This window comes from Dermacentor variabilis, chromosome 3 (genome assembly GCF_050947875.1).
Source record: "Dermacentor variabilis isolate Ectoservices chromosome 3, ASM5094787v1, whole genome shotgun sequence".
NCBI classification, from domain to species: domain Eukaryota; kingdom Metazoa; phylum Arthropoda; class Arachnida; order Ixodida; family Ixodidae; genus Dermacentor; species Dermacentor variabilis.
This window is the reverse complement of record NC_134570.1, coordinates 5,857,159-5,877,678: the sequence shown is the minus strand read 5'-3', so window position 1 is coordinate 5,877,678 and position 20,520 is coordinate 5,857,159. Positions and strand designations below refer to the sequence as shown.

Genomic DNA, 20,520 nt, shown 5'->3' with positions numbered 1-20,520 from the left:
TTTCACAAAGACACGGCAACCCGTGGTGCAAAGAACGAAAATTATTCACATACCAGAGCTATCAACTTTCATATTCTTTCGAAGAAAATTGGAAGTAGTATTAACTTGGTGGATCCATGAGGCCACCACTTACCATTAGACCGCTTAACGCTCGCAGCCATCGGATGATACCGGGCTCCACAGAGGAAGGAAACTAAGGAGAGGCCCTGACGTCACTCTTTGTGAAGCTAAAGTGAAGCCGGAAGCTGGCGTTGCTCATGGCGTTGCTCCGCCTATCGGGCCAGCTCTCCTCTCTTGTTTACATTTCTCGCGAAACCACGCCGCGCTGCGCACAACTGTGCTGCTCGGAGCCGTGCGCTCCGCAGCAATACTAAGCAATCGTTAGCACGTTAGCATGATTCCGCCAAAGAGGGCAAAATTTCCTGCGGATATTCCTTCGTAGGTAGCCATTCCCGTGGCGCGGTACACTGCGTACAGTGTTGCATGTGCGCTCATTTCACGAACTTTAGTTCCTCCTGTCCTACCTGGCCACAGCAACATCCGGTAGAGCACGGTCCAGATAACGCAGCGCAACAAAACACGGAGACCAACGCAAACCTGCCCGCACGGCGCCTTTGCCATGGTACGAAACCTATGGAGCAACACGTGTGAGTGCACAGAAGCATAACAAAGCCGCCATTGTGGCCCGAAACGCGTGGCCGCTACAGCAAAGAAATAAAAAAACAGCAAAAAAGAGGAGAACCTACTACGTCATTTCCTCCACACTTTTCTCCTAGCACGCGGAGGGGGTAGGGCCTCTCCTCAGTTTCCTTCCTACATGCCGCACTCAGTAAAGCAATGACGACGTTGATTCATGAACGCTGGAACATTTTATTTAACTTCCCGCAGAGCAATTCTATGCAACTCAGGTGGAAGCGAAGAACTCCGTCAGCTTCATCTGCCGCTTTTTAATAAGCATCGGGGTTATAAGGCACTCGCAGGTTGACAGGGCTGCTAAGGCTTGCTCTGTGGGGATGCGTGACTATCACGCCTCCCCTGAGATCTAGTTTTCCCGCATGGCTCGTCTCCTGCAGGGCGGCTTCGCCCGCCGCGTGGCCTGGCGCCCGCGGCGGTCGGGTGGTACAAGCGCGGTGCGAGAGATGGCGCGAGCGTCGCGCCGCTGCAGGGTTACTCGGGCGTCGGGAGACAAGGCGCTCGGGCTGTTGGGTTGGAGACAGCAAGCGGGACGGTCGTGCCGCACGTGCAGCGACCGTCTTCCCCGGCAGGTCGGCGCGCGGCGGGGACGTCCCGCGCGCGCGCGCGGCGACCAATGCTTCTGCGAGACCGCCTCGCGTGGCCGCCCTCGAACGCGCCACGATTCGCGTGACCATACACGCGAACGACCAGGCCTTGGGATCCAGCATGGGGCGAACATATTCGCTCGCTTCCGGTCGCGGTGAGTCAGACTTCTAGATTTGTCGCGCGCCCATCGGCATGTTTTGTGGATAGCAACTCGGCTAGCAGGCATTGATTTATGAAAGGTGCAATAAATGCCCTTGTGATTGTTTGCACTACTGTGTTGTCGTTCCTTTGTCCCAAGAGTACGAACGACCGAGTCACCCCCACATCTGGCTGCCCAACGTGGGACTCTTGGGGCATCGGACGATAGTTTTAACAGTTTGCTTCGTTCGAGACCTTTGTTTGAACCGAAGCGTAGGCCTAGCGTGAATTTTGATCGCTAGCGTCGGCGGCGTGCTTTCTTGAGCGAGGTGATGGTGGCTGTAGTGTGTTTGAACATGTCAACATGCTAAGCCTTTTCGCAAGTGTTTTTTCTTAATGGCATTCGTCGGTACGAGAGCCACGTGGTCTGCATCCTGGGAGAGCGAGGCTGAGCGCCCGCAGAGCAGTGGCAAGCCTGAAGCGAGTGAGTACGGAAGCCTCGTGGGTGATCCGAATTTCTTATGTAAATAGCTTCTTCTATCTCTTTGACTCGGATGAAGTCGCGGCTCTGGGAGCCGGGTGGCCGCGGGCCACGGGTGCCACTACGGGCTGACTGGTATTGCGGCCTGGCACCGGGCGCTCCGACACCGTCTGGGACGGTGGGCGCCGTCAACTCGGATGCTTTGTGCACCGAGCGGAGTAGGACCACCTCACAGAGCTGACGTCTCCTCGCGGCTGCCTGTTTTGCGCTCATTTTGGGTGTTGTTTTTGGATGCCGGTTGTTGTCAGTGTAGCGACGCTTTAGGCCTAAGGCTTTACGAAGCTGCCTGTCGCACGTGGAGGGACACAACCTGGTGGACCGTGGCGTTGAGGTGTTGCAATTCGCTTCCCTCATTCTATTTAGCCTCGCACGAATTGAAATTACTCGTTCGACTCAAGAAAGCGAGCTTCGTTCACGTGAACTTAGCATCTGAGTAGCTGCCCGATATTTTGCTTGCCGAGTTGAACATCGTACCACGTGGGCGATGCGCATGCATAATTCCTCTCCCTTGCACTACTTTAGTGTTTGCCGAGTGTGTTGAGTTTACGCAGCGTGATTGGAGTCACCCCTGGTTTGCCGTCACCTGCACATCGTCTGCTGCTGCCCCGGACTACGATCGAGCCACCCCGGGCGATGGTGATGCTGTGGCCAGTTCGGCGCGGCGACTTCGGCGGCCTCCTGCATCCAGCTCACAACCCTCTGTGGCGGACAAAAGAGCCGGCGGTCACCGACAGCTACGGCGGCTCTTCCCAGCAGGGCGCGTCGGCGCGAGCGACGCTTGTTCGTACCGACTACTGCGTCGTCGTCTCCGGAGTCCTGGCCTGGCATCGTGCCGTCGAGTCTGCAAAGCTGCCGCTGTGACCGGCGGACGCCAGCGGTGCACCCAAGGACAATGTCGGCTCGCATGTTATGGACAGCGTGCGGACATTTCTTCGGCGCGACCACTGTTTAATGTTCTACCTTGTTTGCGAAGCACAGTTTGATGTTAGACCGTGTCACATGTCTCGCCGGAATATGTAGTGATTTAAGGTTGGGGGGATGTGGGGATGCGTGACTATCACGCCTCCCCTGAGATCTAGTTTTCCCACATGGCTCGTCTCCTGCAGGGCGGCTTCGCCCGCCGCGTGGCCTGGCGCCCGCGGCGGTCGGGTGGTACAAGCGCGGTGCGAGAGATGGCGCGAGCGTCGCGCCGCTGCGGGGTTACTCGGGCGTCGGGAGACAAGGCGCTCGGGCTGTTGGGTTGGAGACAGCAAGCGGGACGGTCGTGCCGCACGTGCAGCGACCGTCTTCCCCGGCGGGTCGGCGCGCGGCGACCAATGCTTCTGCGAGACCGCCTCGCGTGGCCGCCCTCGAACGCGCCACGATTCGCGTGACCATACACGCGAACGACCAGGCCTTGGGATCCAGCATGGGGCGAACATATTCGCTCGCTTCCGGTCGCGGTGAGTCAGACTTCTAGATTTGTCGCGCGCCCATCGGCATGTTTTGTGGATAGCAACTCGGCTAGCAGGCATTGATTTATGAAAGGTGCAATAAATGCCCTTGTGATTGTTTGCACTACTGTGTTGTCGTTCCTTTGTCCCAAGAGTACGAACGACCGAGTCACCCCCACAGCTCTTGCGAGTGTGCGCCCGCACACTTGCGCAAGAGATCCAGCGCATTCATGACTTGCTTCGCTGTAGCTATGCTGCTTGCCGCCTGGAGTTCTTCGTCCGAGTCGTCGTCCTGCATTTCTGTATCTGTGACGCTCTGGATTATTGCGTCATCGTCTAGCTCTTCAGTTGTCACAGCGCAAGCATCGCTGAAGACAAAGTCCTCGAGTGTCACGTCGCTTGGAGCACCTCCCTGATCGCAGAGCAGCTGCCACGAGTCAACGACATCTGCTGCGTACGCCATACTTTCGTCACCGTCATTGTACTCACGGCGGAGCAGGGCCTTAAAATTAAGGCAAAGGTCAGGGCTTGTTTCATGACAATGTCGCACTTCACTGGCAGGGACCGATCACGCATTTCAGCAACGTACGCCGCAAGCTTAGCCTACAGCTCCGGAAAGCGTCCAGACTTCGGCACGTGGGAAACTTCTCACTTGCCGTGCCGAAAACGAAGTGAAACACTCACTTGGGCCTCATGAGGGGCTCCGCGGCGTACGTAGGCGACATATGGCACTGCGTGGGTCTCTACCTTGAATATGTCAAATATGTATTTAAAAATGGAATAGTAGATATTCGATTTGGGAACTGAATTATTCGAACATTCTCTGTTCTATTTGATTCGGTGGTATTATATATTCGCACACCCCTACAAGAAAGTGTTCTAACAAGATCCAGAAACAGAGCCTGAATAAAAAGTTCTATCGTTGTTTACCAATCTGTTTTACCACTGCCACGCAGTGCAGACACCATAAAAAGTGGGACTGGCTCGCCCTGCCATCCATGTAAAGGTTAAGTGCTTGTCATGCCACTCAACACAGCGTCATGTGCCTCGATGGTTCCAGCAATGGACCAAGACTGACAAGAAGGGAGTGGCACAAAGAGTATGCACGATGGTGTAAAACTTAACTTAATCTTGCCTATGCAGCAGTACCTTTTACGCACTGACATGAAACCGGCTTGTCTACTCGGACAAGGGAGTGATGAGAAGTGTGTAAGTGAGCCATGCTTACCCCCATTGAGCAATGTAAACAGCCTCAATGACCCAGGGAATCTCATTGACAAAAGTGATGGCCCCAGTGATGTGGTAGAGAACCTTCACATCTCGGATCTGCTCCCATGGCATGGGCATGTTTTCCATCAGCTTCAGTACTGCATGCGGCATATACTTAAGGGCCCTGGAAATACAAAAGAGCACCATGATGCAGTCAACTAGCTTGATGCACTCAGCACAGACACTAGCAGCAAACAGCAAACAAAAAACTGCTGACTACAGCACACAAACCACTGCTGTTGACCACAAACAGCACAGAGGACTGTGCTGCAGCACACTGTATGCTCGCCACTCACTTGTCCCATCTGCTACACTGTTTCCTTCGAAGATGTTACCTTATCAACTAGTAGGTATGAACTTACGTTCAAAGTGTGCAATCTTCACCTGGCATTTGCAGCTCACACTAAGGTCTGAATTCGGAGTGTCACCTTAGTGTGAGCTACAAATACCAGGTGAACATTTCACACTACGAATGCATGTTCATGCCTACTGCACCTGGACATATTGCTTACCAAAGTGGTGCCTGCTAAATTAAATTGTGAAGACAACTTGAGAAGCTTTCACAAATGATATTTCAGAACAATGAATGACCTCATGACCTGCGAGAACTTGTTATACAGGTAAACACTGCAATAATGAAATCGGCAGGGAATGCAAAAACAAAAAAGTCAGCTTTTGCGGAAATGTCGTTGTTGAAAAATGAGACAGCACAGACAGGGAATGCATTGCAAAGCGAAATTCGGTCAGAATTCCATTAGCCTCTTTTCATGCGCCTTGCTCAAGGCTATAGAACTGCCTTGCTGGCATCATTAAGTGTGCCCCGTGCATCGGTGGTAACTTTCAGGGATCACTTTTGCAAGATTTCATGTCAATGAGCATTGGATGCGTCAGCGTCTACAAACAGACCTTTTTTTATTCTGGTGCTTTACGTTCCAAAACCACAATATCATTGAGGCATGTCATACTGGGGCACTCTGGATTAATTTTGACCCTCTGAGGTTCTTTAACGTGCTCCCAATGCACGGTACACGAACCTTCTTGCATTTCGCCTAAATCGAAATGCGGCTACTGCAGTTGGGATTCAATTCTATGCCCTTGGGCTTAGCAGAGCGACGCCAAAGCCACTATACCACCATGGCAGGTACAACGACATTCCAGCCCTATGGGGCCACATTCTCAGTCAATCACTTTCACGGACACTATCACTATTGCAAGATTCCGCATGACTCTGTGCTGATACAATAAATTTCGCAAGATTTCGCGTAAGTTGGCACCAAGTGCATTCCAGTCAAGCTGGCAGTGTTGATGCGATCCCTTTCGCAAGATTTTGGACAAGTCGGCCTCTATGAGCGACAGCTTTCCTCCAGTGCACACTCTGGCCTGTAGGCGCCCCAGCACCTTTGTGCGGGCATTCACCTGTTCTGCCATCTCTACGCCTCTCCCTTTCCACTCACAACGGTTGTCAGGGATGGCCTTTGCCACCGACCAGTTTGCAGCATCAGCGCTTCGCGCTGCTGACCACGGCAGTGCGACCAGCGCAATTGACAGAGCGAGCGTGAGAGAGACCTCTCCAAGACAGCACTTGATACGTACACATTTCCCTCTCGTCCGCCAGCCCCTTTGTTAGGGCCTCGGACTTCAGCTTGCCTACAGTGCGCCTCTGCACGTACGGTGGGCGCACACCTTGTGTTGCTCCTTTTTTTTTTTTTTTTTTCATACACTAAGCCAAAGAGCAGTGCCTAGTGCTCGTGTTTGGTCATACTACGCCAAGCCGCAATCAGAGGCCCAAGCCGACTGATATTACCCAAGCCCTCGCGAGTGGGCCCCATGGTCTCAAGGGCAAGCAGCATAGTCATGGCAAACTTTTCAAGCGGCGTGTCACGGAGAGCCATCCTTTTGCAGCAATACGCTAGCGGCGCCCCTGTCTATTTTACACCCTTGGCAAGGGAGCCTCTGATTCCCATGCCGGCCTGGGAGCGGGTGTTTGTGCAGTGTTGGGTCTCACAAGAGTAGCTAGAGACAAACTGTTTCCGGTAACTTAGGGCAAAGCTGTGTTCTCATGCGTGCACACCGCTCAGCGCCAATATACCTGCTAGCAAATAACAGCTGCGGTAACCTGCATTTATGAACCTGAGCATATGTGTGCATTACTAACACAAAATGAATTACCGTATTTTAATCTAGGCCAATAGTTGTTTTTTCATATAATCATATGCCACACTCAATGGTCAGCTTAGATTCGAGGATTTTAAGAAACTTCATTGATACCATCCGGCTTTGTACGATTTCCTGGCACCAACATTTGCGATACAGTCGCCGACCGATTTTCCGGACTCCAAAAATTCGTACATGCCCGATTATTCGGTCAGCTTCGTGGCACCGCCACTCCCCCCATAGACCATAATGTATAACTGCCGAAAGTTCGGACACTTTGCAACCTCTCGTCTGATTTTTCGGACACTCCTTTAGCTAACTCAGTCGAGAGCACCATGCACCGACTCTGACCGGTGCATGGTTCGACTTGCTGAACGCCATTTTTGTTTTGAACGGAGCTTCCTTGCTGCCCCACGAAGTGGCGCTACTAGAAATCCCCGCTCATCATCATCGTTTCTGCCTGGTTAAAGAGAGCGGCTCTGCAGCAGTTCCGGTTTCAGCTTAGTAAGCTATGTCAAGACAATCCAGCAGCTGATTTGTTTCCTCGCGCAAGACGCTGTGAGCAGGCCGTGTTTTTCGTTTGTGCAACTGGTGTCGGCACGGTGGTGTTTGCTTTGTGTGCTGTGTCGAGGTTTCGGTGATCCAACGCGGCATACGTAAACATCGCGTCAAGGGTCTAATGGCACCGACAGTGCCCGCGCAGACTGCGCTGGGGAATGCCGGCAAGCGGGTGCCGGGAGGCCTAAGATTTGTCGCCTTCCGATGTGCTCCCTACTGACGCGGAAAATGTTCTGCCGAGACCTGCGCAGTGGTGGCATTGCGATTCCAGACACCGTCTCATTTGACAGTTTCATAGGTGCTGACACTGCTGTATTGACATGCGCAGAACTCGACGCCGGCAAGATCATTCGTTAGGTTTCTGCTGCACCGCCGGACGATGACTCCGAGTCGGAAGATGACGCACCATGTGCTGCGCTGCCGTCGCATGCGGAGCGTGTACAAGCAGTGACTGTGCTTTCAGCTGCCAATAGTGACCGTACGACCCTCTCCGAGATTCAGGCTTATCTGATTGCGCGTAAACGGAACAGCGTGCAACGGCGCATTCACGATTTCTTCCAAGGCTACTGCCGAGCCCGAATAAGTGCGTGGGAATAAAGGACTCTTTTTTTTTTTTTTCTTAATCTGCTTTTTCGGACACCTGTTTATTCGGACATTTTCGCAGTCCCCGTGAGGTCCGAATAAACGGTCGGCGACTGTACACCCAAGCTTCCTTTTTAGCGGTTAATGCGGTTTTAGCGGTTAACACAATCTTCGACCACCAATTTTCAGTACATTGCAAAATTGTGATCAAATGATAAGTTTTCTTGGCGGTAGATCCTACGTGAACAAAAAAAAATGTTAGGCACGCATACGATGGAGAACGGTAGGCGCCCACGACGGCAGCTACCGTGCAATACTCGCCCGCAAGTGTCACATGAAAATGATGGCATGCACTCCGTTTCTTTCTCCAGTACCGGCAAATCGCATGGGTCATTGCACATAGCATCTACAGCTATCGCTGCCAGCCCTATTGCGCACCTTCGCCTGCCTGTTTCATAGCATGCGTGGAATAATGGTGTTGGCAGCACACTGCCCGCTTTTAAATATACAGTAAAACCTCGTTAAACCGTACCCGCTTAAACAGTAGTTTCGTTTTAAAAGTAGTAAAGTCAAATCCCCGACTCAGCAGCCATTGAACATAATGTGTTTCGTATCCGCATAAACCGTACCAGCTTACTGCGTATGCATCGGTTAAAACGTAGCGTTTGAACTTTTCTTCGCGTAAACACGGCGCTGCGCCGTCTCCATCGGGCGGCCCGACAGAACAACACGCCTCAGAGATCGGAACAACGGCCTCCAAGCGCCCTGTGCGTTTGCGCATAAAGCCACATCAACATCAACATCATTTCGACGCGGTGCCAGAGAGCGTTATGGCGTCGTGCAAGCGAGGACTCGCATCGTTCCGAAGCTTGGATAAAAAAGACGCCGGGTGCTCAGCATAGAAGAAAAATTAGACATCGTCCGTGCTATCGAACGTGACACGAAGAAGTCGGCGCTGACACGCAACAGGGATCTGCTGTTGACTACAGTGTGTGGCATTTGGAATGCGAAGAAGTTGCTCGGCAGCGCTGCTGCGACCGCAAAGATATGTCGGCTACGAGATTCGACTTTTCGCCATCGTTGCCTCTGTTGTTGCCGAAGTGTCGACTAGCGACAGTGACGAGGACGACACGAAAAGCGATAACACGGGCGATTCAGGCCCGACAGTGGCATAAGCTGCGCGTTGCGTCAGCCTCATGAATGCAATCGTCGCGACGACAATAGGGCCGCGATAATGTAACTCTATTCCAAATGAAAATTATTCCAAACTCCGGCACCCGTAATGAAAAAGGCGCCCCCGGGACTTCTGCAGCACTACTGCGCACGTGCACGGTGAATACGTAACGCCAACGAGGAATCTGCCATGCGAGTGTTTGCCGAGAAGAGGGGGCTGGCTGAAAAGCTGGCACTCAGCTTCAGTAAGTTTGAGGCCGCTGTCGTCGGCGTGCTAGGCCGCCGCGGCATCAAACGAAAATAACGCATTTGTCGTGCGATTAACGCATGGGCTGCCCAATTTTCATTAAAATAAAGACTTGTGCGCTTTTTGGCCTTAGCTGTTTGAAATCACTACTTAATTGCCTTGCAGAATCTCTCTCTGGGAACTGAATTCAGGCAGGCAAAGAAAGCTTTGTGTCTACATCTACCTTGTGACAAACACATCACCAATTGCCTGAGGAAATTTTCGCTTCCATCACGCTACTAACAATAAACTCGACTGTCAGTCTACCGCTGCACTTAATGTTTAAGTCGCCGAGTCTGTGGAAGACAAAGGGAATTTTGTAAGCAACTCACCCTAGGTAAACGCGCTTGTCATGCCGATACTTGCGACTACTCATGTCCCCATGGTCTCGAATGATCTTGCGGATGTGCTCAGGTGGCATGTCTTCCTTTTGCGCATCCACAAAGCCAAACTTGCGCTTTTCAGCATACCGCTTGGACTGCAGCTGCTGCCATTTTCGTGCTACAAGAGAAACGGCCACAATTACAACCTTCATTGCATCTGCTCTTCAGAAAGTCTGCTCCACAACAACAGAGCCGTTGTGGAGCAGACTTTCGAGCAGCTGCCATTGCAGCGCAAGGCGGAGGCCAAGGGTGGCTTCGCTAGGCAAATGCTTCCTCCAGGGAAGCAGGCACAGCGTCGCACTCCAGGTGCGCTCCATTCACCTTCACTTCAGGAACTAGTTCAGGCAGTGCTGCCCGTTTGTTTTGGCAGTGCTAGCGTGGCACTTCTGCACGGTGCCGTTCGTTCCAAAAAGTGCAGCCTCAGTTCCCAAAATTTTTGCACCGCTGCGATTGTCAGTGCTGATGTCATGCTGCAACGAAGCAGCAGACGATGCTACAAGAAAAGTGTCTGTGCTGCTGACACAAACTGCACCATTAGTTGGCAACAATGGCACCCATGTCCACCTGGCCATCGAGCGTGTGCCGAGACAGGCAGAAAAGACACTTGAAATCGAATTCAAGGTAGGTATACCCATTTTCTTACGTGTCTTACTAGCTCACGTGCCAGCACTCCAATTATGTACTGTTATACTGCACATTTTTGCTGCCGGAGTGCTGGTACAGAGCCAGCGTCAATTTTTCTCGCAGCGTGGCTTACCCGTGTTTTACCCGGAATATCCGATCACAAGATCATTCTCTTCAAATGTAACTTTGCGATAGCAAGATCGCGCGTACCTATGAAAGAATTCTTAGATTTCAATAACACCGAAGACAAAAGCATTCTTGACTACTTAGAACGAGATTTTGACATTTTTTGCCAAAAAGAAAGACATCGTTTCCTAGGCGTCAATGAGCTGTGGCTGCACTTTATGAGCACCGTGCACGAATGCATAAAAAAAAATACGTTCCTAAAAAGCGAAAAGAGATCAAGAGAAAAAGCCCGTGGATTACTCATAAAATCCTGCACTTAAAGCATCGATTAAAACGATTATCACGCTATCGGTCAAGCCACTCTGTCCTGGCATCACTCTGAGCAAATCTTAGATCCGAATTAAAATTAAGTAAATACCATTTCTTTGATGTCAGAATGCACAACTTTCTAAATAAACAACCCAAGGAAGTTTTGGATGCATGTATCGAAGTGGAACAGCCTTGCAGACAAGATAAAATTAAATGATGTCGAAGTTACCAACACTCAGCGCATTGTGAAAGCTTTTAAACGTTTTTTTCGTCGGTATTTTTACGTGAACCCACCATGGAAGATGATGCTCACTGCGTTGGTCTCGAGCTTCCAGATCTTTCCATGTCTGAGGAAGGCATATTTTCGTCACTCCTAAACTTAGATCCAAAAAAATCTGCAGGTCCTGACGACATACCTAATGCTTAATCGGTTAGCCAAATGGTCCGCAAAATACCTGTTTGTAATATTTAATGCAAGTTTAAACGAACGGGATCTACCTAATGACTGGAAAGTCACCAAAGTAGTCCCAGTGCACAAAAAGGGAGACAAGCTTAATGAAGAAAATTACACACCTATCTCTCTACTCTGCACCTCTTCTAAGGTAATGGAACACTTTATTTCTAAGCATTTCAGTTCCTTCTCAGGAAATAATGACTTCTTCAGTGACAGTCAGCATGGAATCAGGCGTGGCTTTTCAACCACTACGCAGTTACTTCATATGACTAACGAAATACTGGCAACCTTGGACCAAGGTGGGCAGGTAGATATTTTTTTTTTTTTTTAGATTTCGAGAATGCCTTCGATTGGGTTTCATACAAAAGAATGATGATACAGCTAAACAGCATCATACACACGAACAAATTTTGCGATGGCTTGATTCGTACTTGACGCATCGAAAACTATTTGTAAGCATAAGTGCTTCGAAATCACCGCTCGCCTCTGTACTTTCAGGGGTTCCACAGGCTCGGCTTTAGGGCCACTTCTTTTTCGTTTACCTAAATGACCTGGCTTGAAAATTTTCCGTGTGGTGCTGCTTTTTTGCGGACAGCTGTATTTATTCGAGCATTCAATCTGTGGATGACCAATCTAACTCGACGACAGTGAGATCATTCGTGAGGTTTCTGCTGCACCACTGGACGATGAATCTGAGTCGGAAGATGACGCACCATGTGCTACGCTGCCATCGCATGCGGAGCGTGTACAAGCAGTGATTGTGCTTTGACCCTCTCCGAGATTCAGGCTTATCTGATTGCGCGTAAACGAAACAGCGTGCAACAGCACATGCACGATTTCTTCAAGCCTACTGCCGAGCCCGAATAAGTGTGTGGAAATAAAGGATTTCATTTTTCTTTTTCTTCATCTGCTTTTTCGGACACCTGTTTATTTGGACATTTCCGCAGTCCCCGTGAGGTACGAATAAACAGTCGGCGATCTGTATAACATATTTAACAACCACACTAAAATGAGATTTGACAACTACATGCAATTTAATAAATTGCGACTAAGCAGATGGAAGCACAATCAAACAATATTATTGCCTCCTGCTAGAACAAACGCATATCTTTCTTCCTTCCTGCCCAAAACAATTCGCGAATGGAACGCCCTTCCGCAAAGCATGGTTAACTCAACCACTCCCGATTCCTTCTTATCTGCAGTACAGACGTACTTGTAATGTCATGCGTGCATTGTTTCTTTCTGCTTGTGTTACATATTCTGATGTTTCTTTTATTACGCCTTTGCTATTGACAGCAATGTGATGGCATCCTCGTATTTCTTTGTACTTGTGTATTAGAATACGTCTGCCTTGCCTATTAGGCTGTCATTTTATTATTCTAAATTTTGTTCCCTTGAGAGAAAAAGTGTTCGAAATCATGTGATGTTTGTACCACTCCTGCCTGGGCTTCCAAATGGAAGCTGGCAGTATTGCAAAATAAATAAATAAATAGTTCTTGGGTCATTTCATTACATTTCATTACTTTGTCATTCTTGCCTATTTCTTGTGCTTTGTTGAATGTTTGTCATTCACATTCTTCCCATTCTCGGGTGAGAAGAGATAAAGAGCTCAGCTGAGATGAGCTGAGAAGAGCTCCGTCCAAGGCCTAGGAGCCAATGAACCATCTACCAAGCACACTTGCGACGACAAACTATCCCGAAGCCCATGCTTAAGAAAACTCAATTGTTCATATAGGTTTCCATCGATTGCAGTGTAACTTCAGAGGTCTCTTAGACATTATTTATTGTGCTAGTCACACCTCACTCAATGACTCATCCTTTACAATGAATTTTGAAAATTATAATGTTAACAATTTAAATAGTAAAGCAGCAACCTCGGGTAAAGCATGATGAATTACAGATGACTTGAAAGGGCATTTTTCACTGGCTTCTTGCACCACTTCCTATGCTTTTTGCACACAGATAAGGAGGACAGAGCATTAAGCACCTTTCTCCTGAAGCTTCTCCTCAGAGATGGCCTCCTGCTGGCGCTGCTGCTGCTGTTGAAGCTGCTGCTGCTGCTGCTGCTGCAGGTGCTGCTGCTGTTGCTGCATCTGTGCATGCACTTGGGCAGCCAGCTGGGCTGCCATGGCTTGCTGCTGGGCCAGCACACCCATCACATACGGCTGGCCCAGCATGTATGGCGGTAGGCCCGCCATTGTGCGCCACTGGAGACACCCGCTGAATCAAACTGCGTTGAGGATAAACGAGCTTATAATTGCAATTCATTAATTTCCTGAAGGTTAAGAGATCAACCGACACTTTCAAACAGGTGTGCTGTCTCAAAATTTCACTACTACTAAACAGCGTGATGTTTGTAATGGGTGCAAGGGTCCACCTTGTCTCATTTTTAAAGGCCCTCACCAGGTTCGGCCATATTTAACAAAGTGTAGCATATACATGACATGCTGACGATAGCATCTGCAAAGTATTACAAGGCTTTACAGCGAAGCTGTATTTGCCAAGGGAATTTATCCCTCTGTGTGTAGAAAACTCTAGTGTCCTCTCGGGAGCAGTGGAAGAAATAATGTAATGTCATGTAATGTAATGTGTACTGAAGCATTTTGAATTATTAAAGTGGAATCCTCGGCGCCTTCTATGAAGTATGACAAGCATGGATAGAGAGCCAGGTTCTTTCATCTCAAAGTGCACAATTGGCCCTGTGTGCGTGACATAGGCATACTGCCACAGCGAATTGCGCAAACGGCCCGGAAACACGTGTCCATGGGGGAGGTCATTTTTGCTCAGACATTGCCATGGCACGGCCATGCATCGTGCGTACTCCCAAGATGCAGCGAATGTGCGAGCAAGGATGCGGAGAGCAGCGGCGGGACTGCAACCGTCGCCGTCAGGCTGCCGACCCAGCAGCATCGGAAGAAGAGCATACCTGGGCCACCAAGCATGCGTATGTATACCATGTATGTTCGACCAGTCACTTCTAAACAAGATATACACAATGCCATGCACGATGCATTCTGGTGGACCGGTGATGACAACCAAACGAACGTCCTCATTGTTAACGATTTCAACGTGAATGTGTTGCGACCAGAAGCCTCATGGCTAATTTCATTCATGTTAGAACGGTTCAGACTTCTATGTCACACGGACACCAAGGTGCCAACGGCCACAAGGCGCACATGTTTAGATCTTACATTTTCCAAGAATCTATTTGGCACGATGGATGTGGAACCTCTGGCCGTTTATCATAGTGACCACAAAGCAGCCATAGTAACATGCTTGGCACCACCCTCATGAGGTGGTCTTGTAGCAATGGGTGTGCAGCGAGGTACACAGCTGAGTAATAAGTATGCGTTTGTGTTCTTGCGAGTGAAGCTAACCATGGCTAAATAAAACATGCCCAACAAACAGTGTGTTAAACTTTCTATTACATACGAAGCGATACCGAAGAGGCCGTCCCCATATGCTGCTGCACTGGTCATCCACCTTCACAGGGTGGCGTGGAGCCCAATTCTTTTTCTTTTTTTTTTCTCTTTTCGTGGTTTGGTTCCAGGCCCCATATGTGGCCTGCTGTGTGGCCCTATCGGCAAAGTGAATGCTGGTCAATCTTGAGTAATGTCTGTGCAGACTAGCATCCTGGTGAAATTCTGGATGACTTCAGGACATTGCATCGGACAATGCTGCCATCATTAAATGTGAGAGCAACATCCAGCATGGCTATGTTCAATGTCTCGAGTGCAGTCGATGCCTGAGCACATCGTATATTCTATTTCAGTAGTTCCTCACAGCACTGTGGAAGCTACGGACTTCTTTACCAATCAGGAGAGCGAGCACATTCCTAAATGTGCCCCTCCACAGTGACATTTGCTCGCTGTCTGCTCACTCAGGGAGAGTGCACGTGCTCAGAGAAGCAATAGAAACAACAGAAAAGGGTGTGCATGCATCTGCAGCAGTAACAAAAATGCCATAACAACAGTCATGCATTTTTTTCTTAATTTTTTCTGGCATCTGCAATGTCTACAAACACAGGCAATGGGAGTGTTCAGCCAGTGTGCAACCTTGGATGGGATGGTGCCGCCATCTCTCGATCCCTTTTGTAACATACACAGTGACGGAAGCGGAAATTGGTCTTTTGGGACAGCGTTCAGAGCAGGAAAAATCGCAGTTTAGAGCAGAAATATATGCTTTCAAAACCGAAAAATTTGCTGTTTGGATCAAGAAAGGAATGCTTTGGAGCAGTAACTTACTGATCTGCTCAAAGAAGAAGCTCTGTATAAGTTAGTACTTTCTGAAACATTGCAATCAATCTGTATTATACTAAGATGCAAGTATTTGTTCTTCAACTTGCTGTTCCATTTCATTGTTATATAACATGAAGATAAGTGCAAACTTAATCCTAATTCACTGTTAATTTTGCATTTCAATAAAGAATTTAATAAATAATTTATTTTCATCTCAAGGAATTGAGCCACCTGCAGTGTCGATAGCCTATCACATGTTCACGTACACAGGTAGCACGGTCACAGCTGCACAAATTGCAGCATGTATGTCATGAACGTGACTATACGTGTTAATGAATTTCCATGCGTGGAATAAAACATACAGTTGGTACAGACTTGGAGTGATCAGGCGGCCGCAGCCAACAGCTAGGATTGCGCGGGCCTATACAGAACCGGCATTGCCGTAGGGCAGGTACGTCACTGGTGCCATATCACCCAGTTGAGGCATTCGCTTCTATCACCACTTACAGCGACATAGAAATCTGCTACAGTTTGCTTTTCAAGTGAAGCTGTACTTAATAGAACAACATTAGATAAAATCTGCAAGTGTTTCGTAAAGCAGGGCCCGGTACTAAACCACTGGCGTGATCACCAGCAACGATCCGACGGCATTGCGTCTTGCAGACGGAAAACGAACACCAATCAGCAAGGTGGCTTTACGTGGTTTTTGCAAGTACTACATTTCGTTTGTTATTCGCACCAACAAAACCGAGAAAAGCAGTTACAGGGTGTCTACCAAGTTGACATTTCCAAATTCCCTGAGTTTTCCAGGTTTTCCCCGAGTGCCTTTGCCAAATTGCCTGAGCGACACAGAACTTTGTTTTATGTCAAGAAACGGGCTGACAACGTGTCGCCCGATGGTGTCACTCTCTAGTAAGCATGCTAAAATATATTAAAAAATGATTTAATCCAGCTTGAATAGTAAGGGGTAGTGTTTATTTTATTCAAAAAGCAAACAGAATGGAGGAGCTAGTAAAATGCACAGCGAAAAAAAGATATATTGGAAAAAATGTGTAAAACTCATAGCGAGACATCTGAAATACGAATAAAAACAAAATGCATACAGAAGGAAATATTTTCCAAGATGAGCTATTTCTATCAATTTTATCCCAAGGTGCTGGAGACTCCATATAAAAGGCAAGTCAAGGCGGGAGAATGCCTCTGAATTTTATAGTGACCCATCGTAAATATACATAGCAACTAATATTCATTAATTGTACAGTGAGCATTGCTACGTTTCTTCAATAAATATATTGAATCACGCGCTCAAATGACTTGCGAAGGTTAATTATTGGGCCCAAGCATTACAACAAAGAAAAAAATAATCTTTTGCGATTACTACCGAAACCCCCACTTCGCTTTCACGAAGGCCCTCTTTGAAGGGACGTCAAAGAGAGCAATGCTTTCGTGAAAGCGATCGTTTGAAGCGATACGTTTCACTGAGAAGTGAAATGGTTGTACCTTAAGAGAGCAGAATGTGCAATTTACTCAAAGCCTAATGTTCACTGTCTATTCCTTGTAACCACTACACAGTAATGGCAAAAATAAGTTGTGTCCACAAATGTTATGCTGTGACTGAAGGGGATATTACGAGACTCTGAGTTTGTTTCTCCGGTGTTCTCGATGAGCTAAACAAGGCATCATGTTTTTTCTAGGGGAAATTAGGGGCATGGTATGGATAAGGTGTCGGCAATGCTCCAAATGGGTGGGTTAAATGCGCATTTTCAAGTAGAATAGGTATGCAAGTGGTCCATAGCCTTATTAGTCTGTTTTACAAGCGGTGTAAGACTTAGACTGCTGCGCTTGCATAATTACAATAACAACTGAGATAAAATTGTGCGAACATAAGGGGAACAATGCACCAAGTTTATGTGCGATGGTACATGCATGCTGATCAAATACAGCATCAAAAAATTGTGAACAAGTGTTCGAAATTGTCACGCTACTGCTATCGTAGCTACTGAGATTATTGAGGCCTGATTCTGATGAGCCTGATTAGCTACTGAGCTGAAATTATCACGCTACTGCTATCGTAGCCACTGCTATCGTACCAAGAGAAGGGAAGCGCAGTAGAGGACCACAGAAGACTAGATGGAGTGGACAAAATTAGGAAATTTGCAGGTGCTATTTGGAATTGGTTGGCGCAGGACAGGGGTAATTGGAGATCGCAGGGAGAGGCCTTCGTCCTGCAGTGGACATGAATAGGCTGATGATGATGCTGATACACACACACACACTCTAGAAATAGTTGGTACGCCACTGCATGTCTTTTACTGCCGCAGCACATCAGAAAAAGCCTGCCAGTACACTTATTAGGCACATCGGTGCTCATCCTGCGACAGGAGGCAGCAGGTGCACGCACGTTTAGTTAGGGAATACATACTGTGTCCCGTGACAATTGCCCCTTCCCACGCTTGTTGAGCTTCACCGCAATAATTTGCGCACACCTCACCGCGTTATATTGCTGTAGTGAGGAGAAGCTGACTTTTGGCAACTGGCATTATGCAACACATGCTAGTGCAGCTTCTGGTTAAGCGGAACGGCTTTCGAAACAATCGAACGGCTTCGAACGGCTTTCGAACGAAAAAATCGGTCCGAGACCGATTTTCTCACCACCTGGTTTTCCGCCCGTTTTTTCGACTAGGCGGGCGGATTTTGTCGTTTTTTCCGCTTCCGCCTGCTCTGAGACGAAGTGTGAACGTAGCCTGAGAGCCTCAGGAATAAAATATTTTTCTGAAATAAATGACCTCACATGCGTTTACTTATATAGCACTATTTCTGCGTGCCGTCAATTTGTGCGAAATGGCACCTAACTAGAACCACAAATTGGATAAATCCCATGACTGCAGAGATAAAAGTACAGGTGCACATATACAAACTTTTTCTAATACAAACAGTAAACAAAAGCGGACGCATATAGGTACAGCAAAAATATTATGCTTGTGCTTACTAGTGCTAGAAAAAGAGCTACCAGGGACAACTACCTCCAGGGCTAGTTCGCCGTGCGGCTAATTACGCGCTCCACGCAGAAACGCCAAGTACAGCTGCACGTAATCACGGTTTCACCGGCAGGGACAAGAAATAAGTTTTAAGCACAAGGTCAGTAATTTTGCGTAACAGTTCTGCGGAAAACCCGCAAGGTGGATGGAAGTGATTAATAAAGGGAGAATGACAGATCCACCCAATCGTAGCAATTGCTACAAAGGAAACCCAGACGGGTTCCTCGAAAGGAAAGCCTTGCAGTTGACGAAAAATTCGTCCTGGTCCGGGACTCGAACCCGGGACCACCACCTTTCCGAGGCAGCCGCTCTACCATCTCAGCTAACCAGGCTGCCAGCAGATGGCACGGCGAAGTCGAACTTATCAACTCAAAGCAAAGGCAGGAGTTTGAATGCAAATGCGCGGCTCGTCCTGTCTGCATCTAGGCTCTGTCTGTGTCACTTCGCGCTACAAATCAAGATCGTGTTACCGTACCAACTCGCCCAACTTTCTATCATTTTGCATCATATAGAACTCGATGGCACCAGCCAATCACATGGCTCGCTGCGCTATTGAAGTCGTCGCCCTTGTACTCTTGTGCGACTCCAGCATATATTCAAAATGAACACGCACTTCAATGCGAGGTTTGCGTATTGACTCGCCTAGTTAGACGAATGTGACGACATACGATATGACACGCACACTAAGCACAAGATTCACAAGCAAGCTCTCCAAATTCCAAAGGACCAATATAGTGGTTTTGCTACAGACATCTCTAGCTAAAGGCTTTCGTTGTGAGCAAGATTTGCTTGAAGGCCACGCAGTTAAGCCTATCATCATTTGTTCCTAATATAAACGCTACGCAATTAAAACACAATTCGTTTAAACGCCTTATGACAGTTGCAGTGTTTCAGCAGCTACTACGGCGTTTTTTTTTTTTTTTCTTAACAAACACCGCTGAAATGACAAGGCTGCAAGTCTGCGCGCGCATTCATGAGCACGCGAGGCATGCACGTATCTGCAAATGTCCCGACGAAAATTGCTTCGAGACTTACACTTTACGGTGATATTTCTCCTGCAGCAAATCATACTTGGAATGGCAACTCCAAAATTCCTTGGGCAAAAAGAAACTGCCCGTAATTTCTGACACGCACCCCGCACGCGGTTACAGCAATACAGGTATCGAAAACACAACGTTCACATAGGCCGGTGCGCACCTTCTTTTTTGATGATGACCATGACAATCCCAATGCTAACGTTATAGTCGATAGACCATGACTGGATTTGTAGTACCCAAATAATAAATGTATCTGTTTCTAATATTCTTGATAGAAATATTCTATTTATTTTCTTACATTTACAAACTCTACTGAATGTTTACGTTGTTTTCTCAAACAATATTTGACAATGTCATAGAGTAGGATTGCAGACGAGAGATGTTAATTTGAGGGATCGCCAGTCGTTTGTGCGCAGGCGCGAGTAAGAGCGGGCGCGAGAGAGAAAATCTGGGTGCTTTTGCTCCTTAAATATATTGGCGTTTTTCACTGGTCGATTCGGAGCAGGATTTTTTGCTCCGCGGCAACGAATCCGCATTTCACTGGTCGATCTGGAGCGGGTTCGCGCGTTCCACTGGTCGTTTCGGATCAACTCGCTCCGCGCCGGATCGCTCTCACTTGCTCCGCCGCCGAGACGCGGATTCGGGCGGAAATAGAACGCGTCACATGGCGTCACTTCCGTCTTCAAGCGAAATCGGTACCCGGTCCATGCCCGGTCGGTACGCACAACATTGTGTTGGGCATAGTTTGCGGAACCGGTTTGTGTCACGTGCACGCAGACTTCCTGTGTGATCTCCCGCGGAGCGTTCGTGCGCTCCACTGGCAGACTCGGATTGGTGAAAGCCGAGCGCTCGCTCGAGGATTCAGGCGGCTGCTCCAGATCGACCAGTGAAAAACG

General features: G+C 48.4%; 1 protein-coding gene across 2 annotated transcripts in view; it reads right to left on the bottom strand.

The window, feature by feature from the left end:
- Positions 1–19,800, bottom strand: part of Prp8 (pre-mRNA processing factor 8) — a 376,058-nt gene extending 356,258 nt beyond the window's left edge. Inside the window, exons 1-4 of one of the 2 annotated variants that reach the window (XM_075684108.1) lie at positions 19,623–19,800; positions 13,299–13,541; positions 9,748–9,916; positions 4,622–4,786 (exon numbers count right to left, since the gene is read on the bottom strand). In XM_075684108.1, the coding sequence (XP_075540223.1) occupies positions 4,622–4,786; positions 9,748–9,916; positions 13,299–13,509 (545 nt within the window). In that variant the 5' untranslated portion in view covers positions 13,510–13,541; positions 19,623–19,800. The remainder of the gene's footprint in view (positions 1–4,621; positions 4,787–9,747; positions 9,917–13,298; positions 13,542–19,622) is intronic. The other variant, XM_075684107.1, reaches the window with a different exon arrangement.
- Between the last annotated feature and the right edge of the window lie 720 nt (positions 19,801–20,520).